Source organism: Equus caballus, chromosome 6 (assembly GCF_041296265.1).
Source record: "Equus caballus isolate H_3958 breed thoroughbred chromosome 6, TB-T2T, whole genome shotgun sequence".
NCBI classification, from domain to species: Eukaryota; Metazoa; Chordata; class Mammalia; order Perissodactyla; family Equidae; genus Equus; species Equus caballus.
This window is the reverse complement of record NC_091689.1, coordinates 54,495,240-54,512,456: the sequence shown is the minus strand read 5'-3', so window position 1 is coordinate 54,512,456 and position 17,217 is coordinate 54,495,240. Positions and strand designations below refer to the sequence as shown.

Sequence of the window (17,217 nt, the reverse complement as noted above, 5' to 3'; positions counted from 1 at the left end):
TTTTGACTTGGTAGTAAGAGCCAGATACTAAAAGGGTTGCTGAAGAATTTTCAGGCTCTTGTCCTCTTTGGGGTGAACATGAAGTAAAGGCAGCAAGAATGTGGGGCTTATGTATCTGCAGCTCCCTCTATCCAGCTTATCCAGACCATGTTTTGTGGCTAACCTCTCCTGAGCCCATTTTGCTGCCCACTTTGCCTGGCCACTGCCATTCCATTGGCCAAAGAGCAGACTAGGATGGGTTGTGACAGGAGTGCCAGGGATCACACAGCAACAGTAAGACCCCTTCTTGGAGACTTCTGCGTTTATGCCCTTGGCATGACTGCCTGGACCACTTGCATCCGCTTTGCCTCATTTGTCTCTTTCTGTTTGCTGCTGATGGCTATACCAATAGCATCTTTTATTATCTTGCTCAAGGATTTCTGATGCTTTTGAAAGTTTTTTTTTTATCTCACTCTGCTGAGCCAACGTGAGAGATATGAGAGTAGGCTAGAAGATGGAAGTTGGGTTTGATGATCAAGAAAAGGAGATAAGGCCCTTGACTTGGCAGTATCAGCCTCTTCAAAGACAGGTCATGTAGTGTGGGTGTTGATTTAACCACTCTGTCTTTGTGTTTCCAGGGAGTCGACGAGTTGAAGATGAAGCCCAGAGCAGAGTGCTGTTCTCCCAAGTTCTGGCTGGTGTTGGCTGTCCTGGCCGTGTCAGGCAGCAGAGCTCGTTCCCAGAAGAGCCCTCCCAGCATTGGCATTGCTGTCATCCTCGTGGGCACTTCAGACGAGGTGGCCATCAAGGATGCCCACGAGAAAGATGACTTCCACCATCTCACTGTGGTGCCCCGTGTGGAGCTGGTAGCCATGAACGAGACTGACCCAAAGAGCATTATCACTCGCATCTGTGATCTCATGTCTGACCGGAAGATCCAGGGGGTGGTGTTTGCTGATGACACAGACCAGGAAGCCATCGCCCAGATCCTTGACTTCATTTCAGCCCAGACTCTCACTCCCATCCTGGGCATCCATGGGGGCTCCTCTATGATAATGGCAGATAAGGTAAAAGGGGGCTACAGTAAGAAGAGCCTGGGAGATTTGTATTGAGAACTAAATGATGCATTTGTTTTAATGCAAAACTTGATTATGAAAGATGGAAGGTAACCAGAATGCACTGAGTGTAATGAGACCAGGAATTAGTCTGATTGCTTAGAGGTGAAAATGGAGGAAAGACGCTGGTATCTAGAAGCTCCTGTAGTTTTGAACAGATTTGTGTGTGCATTTGTTGGTAAATGGATTCACTGAAATGAGTAGGAGATATTGGAGCTGTAGTTCTGTGATAGATTTTCTTCCAATATGTGTATACATAGCTCCTTCACAACTTTAAAATAAGGTGTGCTATATTTTTCCTTGGTAATACTTGTTCTCCCTGCCATACCAGTTCCAAGAATATAAAAAGAAAAATCCCTTGAGGCACATAATTTCTCTCCTTGAAGATACAGATGTTATGGAGAAGTATTTCTTGCTAAGGTGTCTAGGCTCATCACACGTTGATCTGCACTTTGAGTGGATTTTAATCCATAGAACCAGTAGCAGCTGCGTTTTCCCCATGCATAGATTTGAAGGTAATGGTTCTTAACCTTGGCTGCCTACTGGAATCACCTGAAGAGTTTTCAACACCGCCAGTGCCTGTGTCCCACCCTCAAAGATTCTGGTTCTTGGCCTGGGTTTCTGGATTTTGAAAAGCTCCCTAGATGATTCTAGTGTGCAGTTAAGGCTAAGGACCACTGCTTTAAAGTCTAAAATAAATCCTAGTGTCTCCTATATTAATATCATCTGACATTGAGGCTTATTCTCTAACTGCAGAAAAAGTGTTTTGTTTGTGGTTATGTTTTGTTTTACATTTTCACTTGTTCAGTTATTTTCCCTTGCTTTACTGATTATTGGTTTTTGTGTACATACAGCATTTCTCACATATGTATTGTCCTTTGCAGTCATTCATATCTTAGGATGATTCATTTCACCCCAAGTGCAATATTTATTGTTTTTTTATAACTTTGGGTTTTTAAAATAGTTTGCACCTTTGCATTGTCATCTTATACTTGTTAACATCACTTTGAAAACAGCTTTAGTTTTCTACTTAAAAGACATGCCTTGGGGTTAATGATGTTTGTAAACACTTCAAAACCTAGCACAGACACCACAAGCCTGCTAAGTGACCAGCTGAGAACCAGCACAGTGCAGGGCTTAACCCAGTGAAATAACCTTGCATGATCACTGTCGCCATCTGTTGGCAACAGTCAGAAATGGCTAGCATCTGTTTTGGAGCTTCCTCTATTCAATCTAGGAAAGGTCAAGTGGAAAGTGCTAAGTGGAGGAACTTCAGTAGCATATGAGAAAGATATTGTCCCATTCACATGGGCGTGGGTAAAGATGTTAGAAAACAAATGCTGGCATGAGAAGCCCATGCTAAGGGAAGTGGGATAAACTTAAGGGAAATGGAAAATATAGACTGTGGCAAAACCCATTGAGTTTTTGCTTCAGGTAGATTTTTTTTAACATCATTGTCCTTAGCAAATTATATTATATTTTAGCAGTGGGAGTTTGAGGGCACAATATGGCACTGAAAGAATGCCAAGATGGATGAGCCAAATTTTTGAATCATAAATAAGTGCGTACTTATTTTGAGAGCAAGACAGGTGACAATCTTTTTTTTTTTTTTTTGCTTATGTGAGCTGTCATGCAACCGTGTTATTTCAGATCCACTGCTCCCTCCCCTCACTGCCTCTCCCCAGTTTAAAAGGTTATTGTCTAAACTGGTTGGTTGCTTCTCTGTTGTCTATCTTACAAATGCGTAATAACAATATAATAATATGAAGTAAGATGCACACCATGTGGAGAGCCTGGGCCCTTTGGTTCACCGATGTATTCTAGGTGCTTTAGAGTGTTTATCATAGGCTGGGGACATAGTGCTTTGCACTCATTATCTTTAGTACTTTTAACAATCCAGTGAGCTCAGTAGTAATATTCGTTTCCATTTGACAGATGAGGAAACTGAGCCTCAGAGACATTAAATAACATATCCAAAATGATGTAGCTAGTAAGTGGCAGCCAGGATTTGAACATTGGTTGCTGATTCCAAAGGCCATGCACTCTCTTGCCTCTCAAGAAAGTGGAGAGGCTGGTTAAGGTCTCACATACCTTCCTATTCTTTACTTTCTTCTCTGTTATATAGCATTGGGATGGAGGTTATCTGACTAAAAGTAATCCATCAATTGATTCATAATGGTAATACTGGAATCTGACTAGAGGAGAGAATTAATGAGGATACAAAATGATGTATCTCTCGGTGTAGCATGATTCCATAGAGAGTCCATTGGTTACTGCTTCTAGGGGTAACAGAGAGGATTAAGCCAGTGAGGTGGATTCTTTTAGGTCATTGTAATGAGATTCTTCTCTGGTCTCTTTCCACTTAGCCCCATCCTCCCCCATTGCAACCACACCCAAATATTCCATCTTTTCTTTTCTCTCTCCATCAAAAAAAGGAGGTGGGCAATGATTTTTAGGCAATTTCCTAAAATAGCCTAAACAGTATTTAACTGACTTTTGGAGTGAAAAAGATAAGTTTTCAAAAGGTAGGTAAGAGGAAGAAAAGGAAGAAAGAAGGAGGTCCTGATAACATGGAAGCTCAGCCACCAGGGGTTAAATGCCTGAATGGGCAGCTGGTGGTTGCAAAGGAGGGTGTAGCAGGACCCACCAGGACTGAGAGGGCAGCAGCGCCAAGGTTCCTGGGAGCTGTGCAGAGGGACCTTCACAGGCTTAAAGGATTTGCATGAAGGCAAGTAAAAAGAATCCCGCAGATCTCAGAGAAATAAACTTTTGGGGCAAGTTTCAGAAATAAAACACCTCTAATTCTAAGACCATTTTTCAAAATAGAAGTTTATTTTTAAGTATCATCAACATATTTTACAAACATGGAATGAGGACACAGAGTTTGACAACTATGAATCAACTATGGGGCAATAGGACAAAACATTTGAAAGTAGAACTGAAGCAGAAAATCTAAGAAATAAAACTGCTCTATGTTAAAGGGATAGTCTTCAAGGTATAGTTACCATCTGAAGGATGATAAATAAGTCTTCCATTTTGCTTCCCTCTTCTAGGAGATGGGTAATTACCTCTCCATTTTAACTTAGGTTCTTTTTTTTGTTAGTTTGTTTCAAATAAAACCCACTTATTAAGTGTCCTTGTGGAGGATTGTATTACAGGAATAAAGTCCCTGATTCAAGGAGTTTGTGATAGAAGAAAGCACAGTTATAAAGATTTTTGACAAAAGTAGAGACACAAGTTTAGCATCTAGTCAACTAACTTGTGCTCACTTTTTTTTTGCATATACTAATTAATCAGTACAAACATTAATTAGTGCTCTACTTTTCCAGTGAGGAAGTGCACCTTATGCCATGGTAGAAAGAAGCATAGGAACTGGTAGAGTAGAGCTGTTAAAAGTTCACAATTTGGAGTCAGATCTGGTTTTAACCATCATTTCCTAGATGTGGGAATCTGGACTACTTACCAACCACTTACTCTAAACTTTGGTTTCCTTGTCTATATAACGGAGGTGATAATATATCTGTTATAGAGTGTCGAAGATTAAATGAGATATTACATAGCAAATGCTTCCCTAAGTGTCCAGCATAGCATTCAGTAGGCTAAGCTGAGGGTGATATGGAGCAATTTGAAGGGAGAGGTTTCAAGATACAGAGAAGGAATTGGAATTGAATAGTGTCATGCCCAATTGTAGAGACACTTCTGAACTGGAGACCAAACAAGAAGAGGGCTCAGGTGAAAGTCTGAGGAGGACCTTGAAGTGTGGGATGGGAGCCTTGATCTTGCCCCACCATGGAAGCTGAGGCTCTTCAGCAGTGTAGCCATGCCATAGGCAAAAAGGGCATGTTCAGTTATAGAAGAGCTCTAACGAGGAAAGAACTGCCAGGCACTTGTAACAAAAGAGTGTTTAGAATAGTAACGGAGAACATTTAAAAATGTATAAGGTGATGTTTGGCAATCCCCACTTGAGTATAAAGAGTCTGTTTTGTTTTGCCTTGTTATAATTGCTTTTATTCTTCCCAAAATACTGGATTTAGGATGCCCATCTGAATCTAAATAATGAACTAGACGTATTTCCATTTCTTTCCAGGAGGTTTCTCTGATGATTTGCTGAAATCTTTCTTGGGTTTTCAGATTTTAGCTCAGAGAGGTAAAATAACTAATCCAGGATATCATAGCCTATGAGCAATGGGACTGGGATTCAAATCCCAGAAGTACGTGTTTTGAAGCTTGTGCTTTCTGTTTATACAGTTCTGCCTCACAAAGCCCTGAACTAAGAATTAGGCCTGAGTTTTAGTTTCCATTCTCATGAGCAGCTTTGGAAATTTGGGCAAAGAAATCACTTAAGCTACGTGATATTCAGTTTACAGTTTATAGGATTTGAATTTTGTTTTCTGCTCTACCCACTTTACGAAATTTTGAAGATAAAATGAAGTAAAGAGTGGTGATAGAGAATGACAGACTTATTGACAACTATTTTGTCACTTGCATTAGGACCAATGAAAATGGCTTAGGCAGGAGGTAGGAAGGAAAACAGAAAGTGAAAGTGAGAGTAGGATCGGGTGAGATGATGCAAGATTTAGTCTTTAATGCTGCAAGAATGGAAGAGAAAGGGTATGCTGCGTGAAGGGTCAGGGTCTGGAAATTGATCAGAGTGAAGTACAATAACTAAAACATACGTCATATTCCATATATTGTTCCTTGTTAAAGGACATACGGAAATATTCTTACTCTGGAGTCTGTTGCTATGATTCTTTCCTTTCTGAATTGCTTAGTTGAGAATTGATGCTTTGAATAGCACTCATTTTCTGTGCAGAGAGCCACATTTTGGAATCCAGCTGGGGCTAGGAAGATACTCCCTGCTCTTCTTTGGTCCTTTCTTTTCTTGCTCTCCCCACTACTCGCTATGCCCCCTCCCACACACACACCTAATGGCAATGTGTTTGGAGAGAGTGGCTGACCCAGCAGTGGTATGTGACACTGTAAATAGGCTTGCCTTCCAATCGCTCATGTGGGATTCCATATTCAACATAATCTTGAAGCCAAGAGGGCTATATTACTCATACTGTACTCTGTGCTTCTTCCCTAATTTTAGTGTCTTTTAGTTTTTTACCTTGCTTTTAGTTGTCAGTCATATGGCATTCCTTGGGACAGAATACGTCAAGAGCAAACTGTGGTTTTATAGCATTTCTTGGATGAGCAGAGTTAAGACATAGAGGTGGGAAAGGTCAGAGGGAAGAAGCTAATATAGTATGCCAGCTTTGTTGCAGAATGATGTTAATGATCATTTTAATTCTTAGGCAATCCTATGAGATAAGTAGTAGTATTTCTTTTCAGTTGATGTGGAAACTAGATCAGAGAGAGTTTGTGTACTGTAGCCAAAGTGACATACCTAGAAAAATAGTGGTACTGGGATCTGAATCCAAGTATGTTTGACTTTCAAACTTTTTTGGTTGAATTTAAAACTCCCTCAGTCCACACACTGAGGAAGTCAGGAAAAAGCTAGGATAGAATTGCCTGCCTTGAGGTCAGTTCCTCTTCTCCTATTTTCTCCACTTGCTTGAACTATGCTTTGAGGGACGATGGGTGGGCAGTTCTCTCTAAGACACTATAGACTTCGCAGTGACGCACCTCTAAAGTCTGTCTGTGTGTCTGGATTCCAGTCTTGCTACCTGCTTCTGTGGAATGTGTTTCATGTTGGCCAGCATGTTCTCTCATTTCAAGTTGGACCTAGGATTTGCTTTCAAGAGACTGGCCACTTGAAGTTCGGGTGCAGTTTTAATGCTTGGGAAAACTGAGGCCGCAGAAATTGCTTTAGGCATTCACAGAAATTGAGGTGCTTGGTGCTAGAAAGTAACACATGAGCCATCACTTCTTATCCATACTCCAAGAAAGTGATGTTGTGTCTATAGGAAGGCAGTGTCAGAACATGGAGAGAATGCAGCCTCTGGAGTGCATTCTCAGCCGTGTGACCTTAGTTGTGCTCTTTAAACTCTCTGAGCCTCAAAATTTCCATTTGTAAAAAGGGGACAAAAATAACACCTAGTTCTGAGTGAGCATTGAGCATTATGAAGCAATGTACCCACTGCTTGGAAAACAATAGGCCCTCAGTATATACTATCTTGTATTTTCGTATACCAGATCTTACCTAAATTATTTGGTGAAAATGGGATCCTAAAGTTTTCCTGTTAACTGAAAGAGAAGAGCTTGGGATGTTACTACCCTTCATTTTAAGCCTGGTGAATAAGCAGCAGTTCAGTAGATTCCCCCTCTATGGTGATGCAATTACTGACTGTGACATGATCAGAACTTATCAAGATTTTCGAAGCAGAGACATACAGTGATTTCAATAAACTAATACACATAGGGTATAAGCAGTGAAGATAAGTCAAGAACGTTAAGAAAGAAAGCACAGCAGACTAAAATAGTGTTTGAATTCAAGGTCACTCATTGATTTGGAAGTGTTGATATATGAGAAAAAGTGAATTATTAGATAGGGAAATAATAAAGATACCAGGTGGGAAGTAGTAATATGTCATAGATAGAGAGGAGTACTTAATTTACTAATTTTGCCAGCCAATTTTTGATATATTACACTGTTATTGCTGAAAAACTCCTTAGATTATGACGTCTACACCAAGAAAATATTTTCATTCTTCTTTTTGAGACTTCTGTGATTTTGTCTTTTTGCCTCATTCTTAGTCATTAGATCTATATTTTATTCAAAATTATATTTTGATTTTGTGGTTTAAAAGGATCCAGCAATCAAGAAAGTAACGTTAAGGCTAGTTTTATTTTATTTTTCTGGGGACAAAAACAATTTATTGCTACAATTCTATTTTACAGGGACAAAGAACACCCAAACTATCATGGGTTGTTATGAGGTTACAAGGAGAAAGAACTAACGTTGACTGATATTTACTTTTGTCAAGCTCTGAGATAGTCACCTTATATGAGCTTATGTATGTTATTTCATTTAATTCTTTCATTGAATTTATGAGGCATGTATTTTGTCTGCATTTTACAGATGAGGAAATTGTAGATCAGAGAAGTTAACTCTTTTGCCCAAACCTTTAGGTAATGATTCGCTTACAGTGGCTTCAACAAATAGGTGTTTATTGGAGTCTCGGGACAAAGTTCCTGGAGACAGGGACTGCTGGGGGTGGTTCAGTGATGCAGGGATGTCAGGGCTGACCTCTGGGATTCTCTTGGCATTTTTGTCATGGTTGCGAGGAGGCTACCCTAGCTCTAGGCATCATGCTTCTACTCACATAAGGAAGAGGCAGGAGGTGGGTATTAGATCAGGAAAAGTCTGCCCCATATCCTTGATCTCACGAGCCCAAATAATGTCACATGGCCAACCTGGTGGGGGTTGTGAGGCTTTCTGATGGAGGTGGCAAGGGGGCCGGGTTGGGAACAGCTTTGGGGTTAGTCAAAAGTGTCTATCAAAGGGAGTAAGTGACAACCTGGGAATTCAACCAGTGTTCCTGTGATTCTAAAGCCCAACGTCTCTCATCTGTCATTTCTCCTGTTTCGCACCAGACTCTGCTTTTGTGCCCAATCTTCTCACATGTCCTCTGGAACTAGGACCTTGCTCATCAGTTATTTCCTTTTTTCCTTGATTATCAACTTATTCCTCCCTGTTGGCATCTTTTCTCTAGCTTAGTGTTCCTCAGGAGATGTTTGGAAATGTATTGGGGCGGTGGTTTGGATGTCATAATGATTGGGGGGGAGTGGTGTGTTTGTGTATGTATGTCTGTGTGCTACTGGCAGTTAGAACCTGGAGACCAGGCATGTTAAGTGTCCTGCAATATATATGATAGTACCCAACAGTCAAGAATAGTCTTACCCCAAATATCAATTTTACTTTCATTGAACACGCTCAAGTCCCTCTCATGTTAGTATATGAGAGTAGATGTACATGAGTAAATAAACATAAAGGCTTTCCTTTGCTCTGGTTCTTCTTCCCTCTCTCCTTCTTTTCACAGTTCAGCTCTTTAAAGGGCAGTCTAAAATTGCTGTTTTCACTTTCTCATCTGTCACTTACTACAAAATGCCAAATCCAACGGAGTTTTCAAGTTGTTCTTGACCTTCTGCAGCAGTGAACTCTGTTGACCCTTTTAGTGCTATTACAAAAGTTATGATGACAAGACTAATTAGATTTGTCAGATTTGGTGACAGTGGGAATGAGAATGAGTAGACTTTAAAACATGGGTGGGTCATATAAATGGAAATGTCTAGTAAGCAGTTGGATTTGGAACTTGAGGTAAAGAGAGTGATTTGGGCTGGAAATACAGATGTGAGCCTCATTGACAAGGAGAGGGTAGTTGACACCAGCAGAGTAAATGAGATGGCTCAGAATGAATAAGTGGAATGAGGAAAGAAGAGTGTCAAGGGTAGAACTTTAGGGTGCACCATCATTTGAGGAATGGTCAGAGGTGGAGATGATAAAGGAGCTGAGAAAATTATTAGAGAGATAACAGGAGAACAAGAAAAACAAGGAAAGAGAGTCATCATATATACCAAGAGGGAGTTCTAAGAAGGGAGTAGTTATTCAGTCCAGAAATTAACCCAGACCACTTCCTTCCCTTCACAACAGTTACGCAAACAGTAGAGAAGCCTTCTTACCAGTCCCTTCCCCTCCATGCACTATGATGGCCTCAGTGCTGGCACTCCTTCTCTCTTATTTACATCACCATATGGTAGCTTACCTGTGTAATTTTTTAGAGACTCAAATCTGATAGTTACGCTTTCACTTAAAACTGCGTTGGCTTCCCACAGCTCGGAATACGACATCTTCTTTGATGTGATCCCAGGCCGCCCTTCCAAGATTTTCTCGTAACCTCCCTGCCCTTGAACAGTAATGTCAGGCCACAATAAATTATTTACAGCTCCCTGAATGGTCTTGGCTGTTTACATCTCTGTTCCTTTGTGTGTGCTACCTCGTTTCCTTAGAATATCCTCTTCCTTGTCCACCCGGAAACACCTACTCACTCTTCAAAAGTCATAGAACTTCTTCTGTGAACCCTTTTCTGACTGTCATCCTCACAGAATTTACTGTTTCTTTTTTTTTGCACTCCCCTTGTTCCCTATTTATGCTCTTATTGTAACTCATCTTGTTTACCTGTCTGTCTCACTTGCTGTATAACGGGCTCATTGTGAGCCAGGGCCATGCTTTACTAATTTTTGTATTCCCAGCACATGCCATAGTGTCTGGTGCATAGTAACAACTAACTTTTATTACAAGATTAACACTTATTACACTGTACACTCTATACACACACTGTAATGGGTTGAATGGTGGCTCCCCAAAAATATATGTCCATGTCCCAACTCCTGGAGCTTGTGACTATGACCTGATTTGGAAAAAGGGCTTTTGTAGATGTAATTAAGTTGAGGATCTTATGATGAGATCATCTTGGATTAGTCCATTGGGCCCTAAATCTAAAGAAAAATGTCCTCATGAGAGATAGAAAAGGCAAAGACATAGACATAAAGGAGAAGGCCTTTAAAGGGAGGCAGAGGCTGGAGTTATTTAGCCAACAAGCCAAGGAAGCTACCAGAAGCTGGAAGAGGCAAAGGAAGATTCTCCCCTAGAGCCTTCAGAGTGAATGTGACACTGCCGACACCTTGATTTCAGGCTTTTGGCCTCCAGAGCTGTGAGAATATAAATGTCTGTTGTTTTAAGCTACCAAGTATGTGATAATTTGCTATGGCAGCTCTAGGAAAGTAACACACACCATAGTTAAGAGGGGAAACTCTGGAATCTCACTACCTCGGTTGTTTCCTGGCTCCGCCATTTACTGTGTGACCTTCAGCAAATTGCTTAACTTCTCTGAGCCTTGGATTCCTCATCTATAAAATGGTGATAAAAATAGACCCTATTTCTCAAGATTATTAAGTAAAGTTGTTGAAAGTGCTTAGAAAGGGCCTGGCAAATAGTGGGAATCAGTAAGTATGAGTCTGTGAGAGGTATTCAGTAAGCCTCCATAGAATAAGTGAATGAGTAAGGAGGGTGATGTAAACAGAAAAAGCCATCAGCAGTATGATCTATAGAGCTCACCTAGATCTGTGCTAAGTGGGCATGCACTTTGGGAGCTCTCTCCAAAGGCGGTGATCTGACATTCTGGACCACCCTGGGCCTGGGACAATGCTGAAAGGGTGAAGGGTCAGCCTTCTGTTCAACTGTTCCACTGCTGGGCCTCTCGGCCGAACTATGGGGCAGTGAAGTTTGTCTTTTAGCCCTGATACTTCCCTCTCTGCACTCTTCTCTCCTTGTTTTTATTTTTGCTTCTTTGTTTTGTGTGCATGTGGGGGTGTGTTTTCAAATGAGGTGGCTGGTATCTTTCTCCTTCCCAGTGCCCAGGATGGTGCGTCTCACCTTGGGCTGCCCTCCCCATCCAAAGTCCTCATGCTTTCAGATTTTCCTTCTTCTCTGCCTTCAAATCACAATGCCTGAGTTTTTTCCCTGTGTTTCCTTTTGTTCCATACTTTTCATAGTCCTAATTGCAATGGTGATAATCGTAATAGTTTTTTTTTTTAATTAGCTGTCTGTCCTGCTAGACTACAAGCTTCATAAGGACAGGGACTATGTCTTTTTCATTTTTATATCTGTAGCGCTTAACATATGGCTTAGCACATAGTAAGCCCTTAATATACATTTATTAAATGTGTGGAACAATTAATTATTTCAGTGCAGCAGATGTCAATTGCACTTAAGAGAAAAGTATTTTAACCCAAATGAAAATGGATGATAGGATTACTCTCTGGTTACTGGCAAATGCATTCCTTATCTCTCTCTAGGCTGCTATCTCCATCACCCTTGCCTTCTTCACATCTGCCAGATAGCAGCAATCAACAACCTGGCACACACACCTCGAGTTATAACTTTCATGTCCACTCTGTTTCCAGCTGTCAGACATGGCAAAAGGGCTGCCTCAAGTTAGGGGTGCAGTCTGAGGTTGCAGAGAAAAGCTTTTCTCATGCAAAGCAGTTGGGTGCCAGTGATAATCTTTACTTTATTAGCACTCTTTTGAAAGAGAAGCAGAAAGAAATAAACACTTTTTTAAAGTTTTGATAAACTTAGGCAATTCATATGACATGCTAATCAGCAAGATATCACCAACTAAATTTAATCAATGCAATTAAATTTCCAAAGGCAGTAGCAAGAGATTTTGAAATTTCCCTTAGCAAACAACATCCTTTCTCATTTACTTATTCATTCATTCAAAAAATATTTATTAAGTATCTGCTGGGTGTCAGGAACTGTTTAAGATCCTGGAGATAACAGTCAATAAGAGAGACATTGACTGACAGTAAACAAACACATAATTAAACACATAAAGTAAACAATCTTACAGTCGTCCTTTTGGTATCCATAGGGGTTGGTTCCAGGACCCCTTGTGGATACCAAAATTTGTGGCTGCTCGAGTCCTGTATATAAAATGGTGTAGTATTTGCATATAACCTGCACGCGTCCTCCCATGTACTTTAAATCACGTCTAGATTACTTACAATACCTAATACAAAGTGAATGCTGTGTAAATAGTTGTTATACTGTATTGTTTAGAGAATAATGACAAGAAAAAAGTCTGTACATGGTCAGTACAGACACAAACATTGTAGGCCGTTTGATCTGCAGTTGGTTGAATCTGTGGATGCAGAACCTGCAGATGAGGAGGAAGGACTGTATTGTAGGTAGTGGTAGATGTTTTAATGAAAAAGAATAGGAAAAGGGTATCATGGGCTATTTTAGGGTCGTCAGGGAAGGTCTCATAGGAGGTAGCACTAGAGATTTGTCTGACAAGGATCAAAACGCATGAAGAATTGAGGAGCAGCATTTTCGCAGCGAGAACAGCAGGTGTGAAGGCCTTGAAGTGAGGCCATATTTCTTGTTGTTTGTTTGTTTTTTTGATGAGTAGCAGGAAGGTCAGTAGAGTTGAAAGGTGGTGGACAGTGGGAACAGTGGTAGAAAGCAAGGTTGAAAGGCACTCTGGGAGTGGACCATGTTAGGGCCTGAGAGTCTTAGCACACAGAGTTGCATATTTTTCACTTCATTCTAGAGGATGTAAGAAGGGAGTGATATAACTTGACTTAGCCTCTTTTCAGCTGGAAGCAGTTTTGATAGTGGATAGAATATATACCTTGGAGCCATTTTGAGTCTTGTCTCCACCTTTCAGAAGCTGGGTGACCTCTTGGCATGTTGTGTGACTTCTGTGATCTGTTCTTTCTCATCTATGATGTGATCAATACTCATCAACTTCAAAGAGCTATTATGAGATGAAAAGAAATAACCTTTAAAGGACTCATGACTTTGCTAGGCACGCATCTGATTTTAAATAAATGGCTGCTATTGTCATTTCTAGTAGTGTTGAAATACAAATTTCTTTTGAATCAGCCCTCATTTTCTTTTGATATATCTATGGATTATGAAGGCTTTTTATTTTGTTTTCACAAATTTTGTTTATAAACTTGGGAACAAATTAGCAAAGTAATGTAGGAAGTTAGAAGCATTATAATTGGCTTTACTCTAACTGAATAGCTGCTCTCTATTTGAGTTCTTAGAGTTCCCATGCGGCAGTGTCCCGTGGCTGGTTCCTGGACTTGTCTCTGCATAATTGCAGTCTGATGTAATTTCCCCTCTTTCCAAATGAAAGCGATGGTACTGAGAAGAGTGCCACAGGGAATGGAGCAACTGAGGTAAGATTTTGGGGTGAGAAGTGTGAGTGTTGAGAGTAGGAGGTAGTGTAATGGCACAGCCAGTCAGTGTAGCCTGCCTTTAACTAAGGATTCCTGGCATACCTCCAAGTCCTCATGACCTGCCACCATGTGTCTTAGATGCATCCTGTTGCCTTGACAACATGTTGTCCAGAGTTGTAGGGAGCAGGAGCCTTCAACCTTTGAGCATCATGCTTCTAGGACAATAGACTTCATAGGAAGCCAGGCTTCACTGTGGTTTCTGCATGCTGCTGCAACCCACCCCTCCCTCCTACTCCTACTGCCTACCCTTATTTCTACTGCCTTCCCTCTGCATTCTTACTTCTTCTGCTTTTATAGATCCACTGTCTGCATAGCCCTTCTAGCTCCCTCCAAGCCCTTTGCCTTTCTTTTTCTTACCATGCCAATGTTCTCATTGCTCTTATAAAAGCAAATCTTGTAAATTCTCAAAAAATAAGCTGCATGATGTAAGTTGATGGGATGGTGAGAATGAAGGAGTTAGAAAACGTTAAGAAAGGGGGAAAAGGAGCTTGATGGAATTTCTGTAGTTTACTTGTAAAATATGTGGTAGTGATTCTTAAACTGACTAGATCTGAGAATCAACAGAGGAGTTATTTTATTATTATTATGTTTTAACAATACAGATTCTCTGGTCCCATCCCCAGAGAATCTAATTTAATAGGTTTAGAGTAAAGCCCCACTAATTGCTATTTTTACAAACTACCCCCAAGGGATTCTGAGCTACAGCCAGGTTTGGGAACCACTGGTGAGTAGAAGATGGCATGTTGTTTAGGTTATAAAGGGTTATAAAGTTTTGTGACGGATCAGGATCTATCTGTTGAGCTTTATTTTTATGGTCCCCACTGCAGTGTATTCATGTGGCTACTTAATAATGATTAAGAAGGAAGAAGAGGAGTTGGAGAAAGATGAGAAGAAGATAAAGGAGATGAGGAGGACAGCAAAGGAAAATGAAAGGGAGGGAGCAATGTGAAAATGATAAGGAGAAGCTGTGAAATTGGGGATGGGGACATCAACCATCAGATGTCAGTTCTACGTCCCTCTTGTCTCTGACTTTCAGTTGGAGTATCTTGGTCTAGAATCCATTAACATGCTCTTTTGCATGTGTTTTGAATCCTGGATTTTCCCTGGTTATTAAGAGACCAGCGTGGGCTAGATCTGGAATTTCAGAAGAAGTCAGCTTCATTCTATTCCCCACTTTTAAAAAAACCAAGTGGCTACTACGTTTTAGTGCCATGGCATGTTAGTGCCATACTTTATATGAGATAGTGGTTTACCTGCATTTAGCCAATTCAGTTCTCAAAGGAGCCCCAGGATTTAGGCAGTAGAATTATTCTCCTTCTTTTACAGATGAAAACACTGAAGATGGGAGAGGAAAGTGGCCCACAGTCACACAGTGGTACTGGCAGTGTGGAACCAGGAAGCCTTGTCTGACTAACAGTAGAGCCTATGGACTTCAGTAGTTTGCTTTACTTTCTCTTGAACACTTTCATTTACTTGGTCTTCTTGTGACCTCTAGCTCAGCTTGGAGGGGAATGTTCCAACTGTCCAAACAGGGACCAACTGGAACTTGGGCAGAGTTGATTCCTCCATCTCCCAGTTGATCTTGATTAGGACCTAAACATTCAGAACAAGAAAAGAGCTCTGAAGGAGAGAAGAGAGTAGGACAAGAGACAAAAAGTAGAAAGGAAAAGAGAATTTGAAGAGAAAAGGACATGGCGGTGAGCACAACAGCCAAGGTGATTCCCAGTCTGATGGGGCCCGGGACTGAAGCTGCTCAGGAGCTCCACCTCCTTCTCAACTTTAAGCTCTCAGGAGCGAACCTGAGAGCCTCAAGTCCATGACACTTCCAAGTGTATGCCCCAGGATTTGATTCCTGAATCAGATCAAACTCTTCAGTCACATTTCTGGGGTTAGAGGGGTATTTTTTTCTAGCTTGCTGTATGTCAGGAGTAAGTGAAATCAGATGTACCTCAGTCTAAGATTCCATCTCAGCAGATGAGAAGTTGACAAAGTAGGAGCAGTGTCTTTGCCTCACTGTCCTGGATGGCTGTAGGTCTTGGAGAAAACTGTCTCTTTCTGCTTCCTGAATAGTCATAGCAAATCAACTGTAACTGCTGTTACTTTGAAACAAAATCCCTACCAGTTTCTTGAGTGGTGCCCAAAGGTGGCTTCAACTGGCCCTCTCCTCAGCTCCTTCTTGCTATACCTCTCTTTGCTGGGCCTTCAGCACATACTCTCCCTGTTAATTCCTGATGATCAGAGGCCAGTGTATGTGCAAGAGTGGGATTCAAGAGTGTGAAAGGTAGCCATGTCAGGCCGGAGAGACAGATATTTAGGTGGGCTCAGGCAATGCAGAAGAGAGGCAAATTTATCTCACAAGTGTGAGAATCCTTTCCAAAGGAAGAGAGCCCCTTAGTCTCCTCCTCTTGTGATTGGGACAACACGGAGCACATCAGGCGCACTCCGTACGTATTTGTTGGTAATGATAGAGCCTTTGAAATCAGATGGGAACAGGCCATATGCTCTTGGAAAAGGGCCTACACTGCAAGGTGGGATGGATGAGTGAGATGTGTTTTTGCAAGTTCTTTTCATCTCTTACATCTGTGATCCTGTGAATAATTCTCTTCCCCTTGGCCTTGGCTGGCTCCTTGCCTGGAATCTCTGCTAGAGCCCTCCCCTCACAGTGCCTCTGAGAGGAGATCACAGAGGGTCTCCTACTCTGGATGGATGGTTCTGGAAGCTGAAGTTGATACTGAAAGTGGCAAAGAAGGTCTGTATCCTGCGGTTGGAGCCCAAGGATAGAGGAATTTGGGCAGGAAGTGTGAGTGCATAATTCCCAGAACCAGGCAGGAGAGGAGTAGGGAATTTCAGCTGAAGTTGTCCGTGGCAGCAAGAGCAGCAGCTCCATTTGCCCTCATGTAGGCAAGGGAAGCTTTCGTGAGGCTCACTAGGGGCCAGGCTGAGCAGTAGGTCCCAAGTCAGGGCTGCTCTGCAGGATAGAAAGAAAGGGTGGTGGTCAGAGTCCCAGTTCTCATCCCATCTGCCTGCCTGCCATCCATTTTCCCAGAAAAATCTAGCCTGTCTGTATCAGCAGAAGCTAAGAGATAGGAATACTTTTCTTGTGAATGCCCTGATCTCTGATTCTCTGAGACTAAATTGGTGGCTAATTTTACCAAGGAAAGTAATGTGGCCTTTGGGGTTCTGGAATTTTTCCCGTCTATCCCTGCATTTTCTCTGCCCAAGGGGACGTTGCATTGGTCAGTGAAAGGAAAGAAGTGATGACACCTTGAGTACTTGGTGTCATTTCAGTTCTTGGAGACTAGATCAGTGATTATTACAAAAACTAGCCTGTTAAGCAGAGAAGGGGATTTGGACACAGGTTCACTCT

The 17,217-nt window shown here is 41.5% G+C and overlaps 1 protein-coding gene across 2 annotated transcripts in view; it reads left to right on the top strand.

The window, feature by feature from the left end:
- GRIN2B (glutamate ionotropic receptor NMDA type subunit 2B) overlaps positions 1–17,217 on the top strand; it is a 402,696-nt gene that overhangs the window by 120,968 nt on the left and 264,511 nt on the right. For both annotated transcript variants that reach the window (XM_014740731.3, XM_070269931.1), the window contains one exon: positions 618–1,046. In XM_014740731.3, the coding sequence (XP_014596217.2) occupies positions 636–1,046 (411 nt within the window). In that variant the 5' untranslated portion in view covers positions 618–635. The remainder of the gene's footprint in view (positions 1–617; positions 1,047–17,217) is intronic.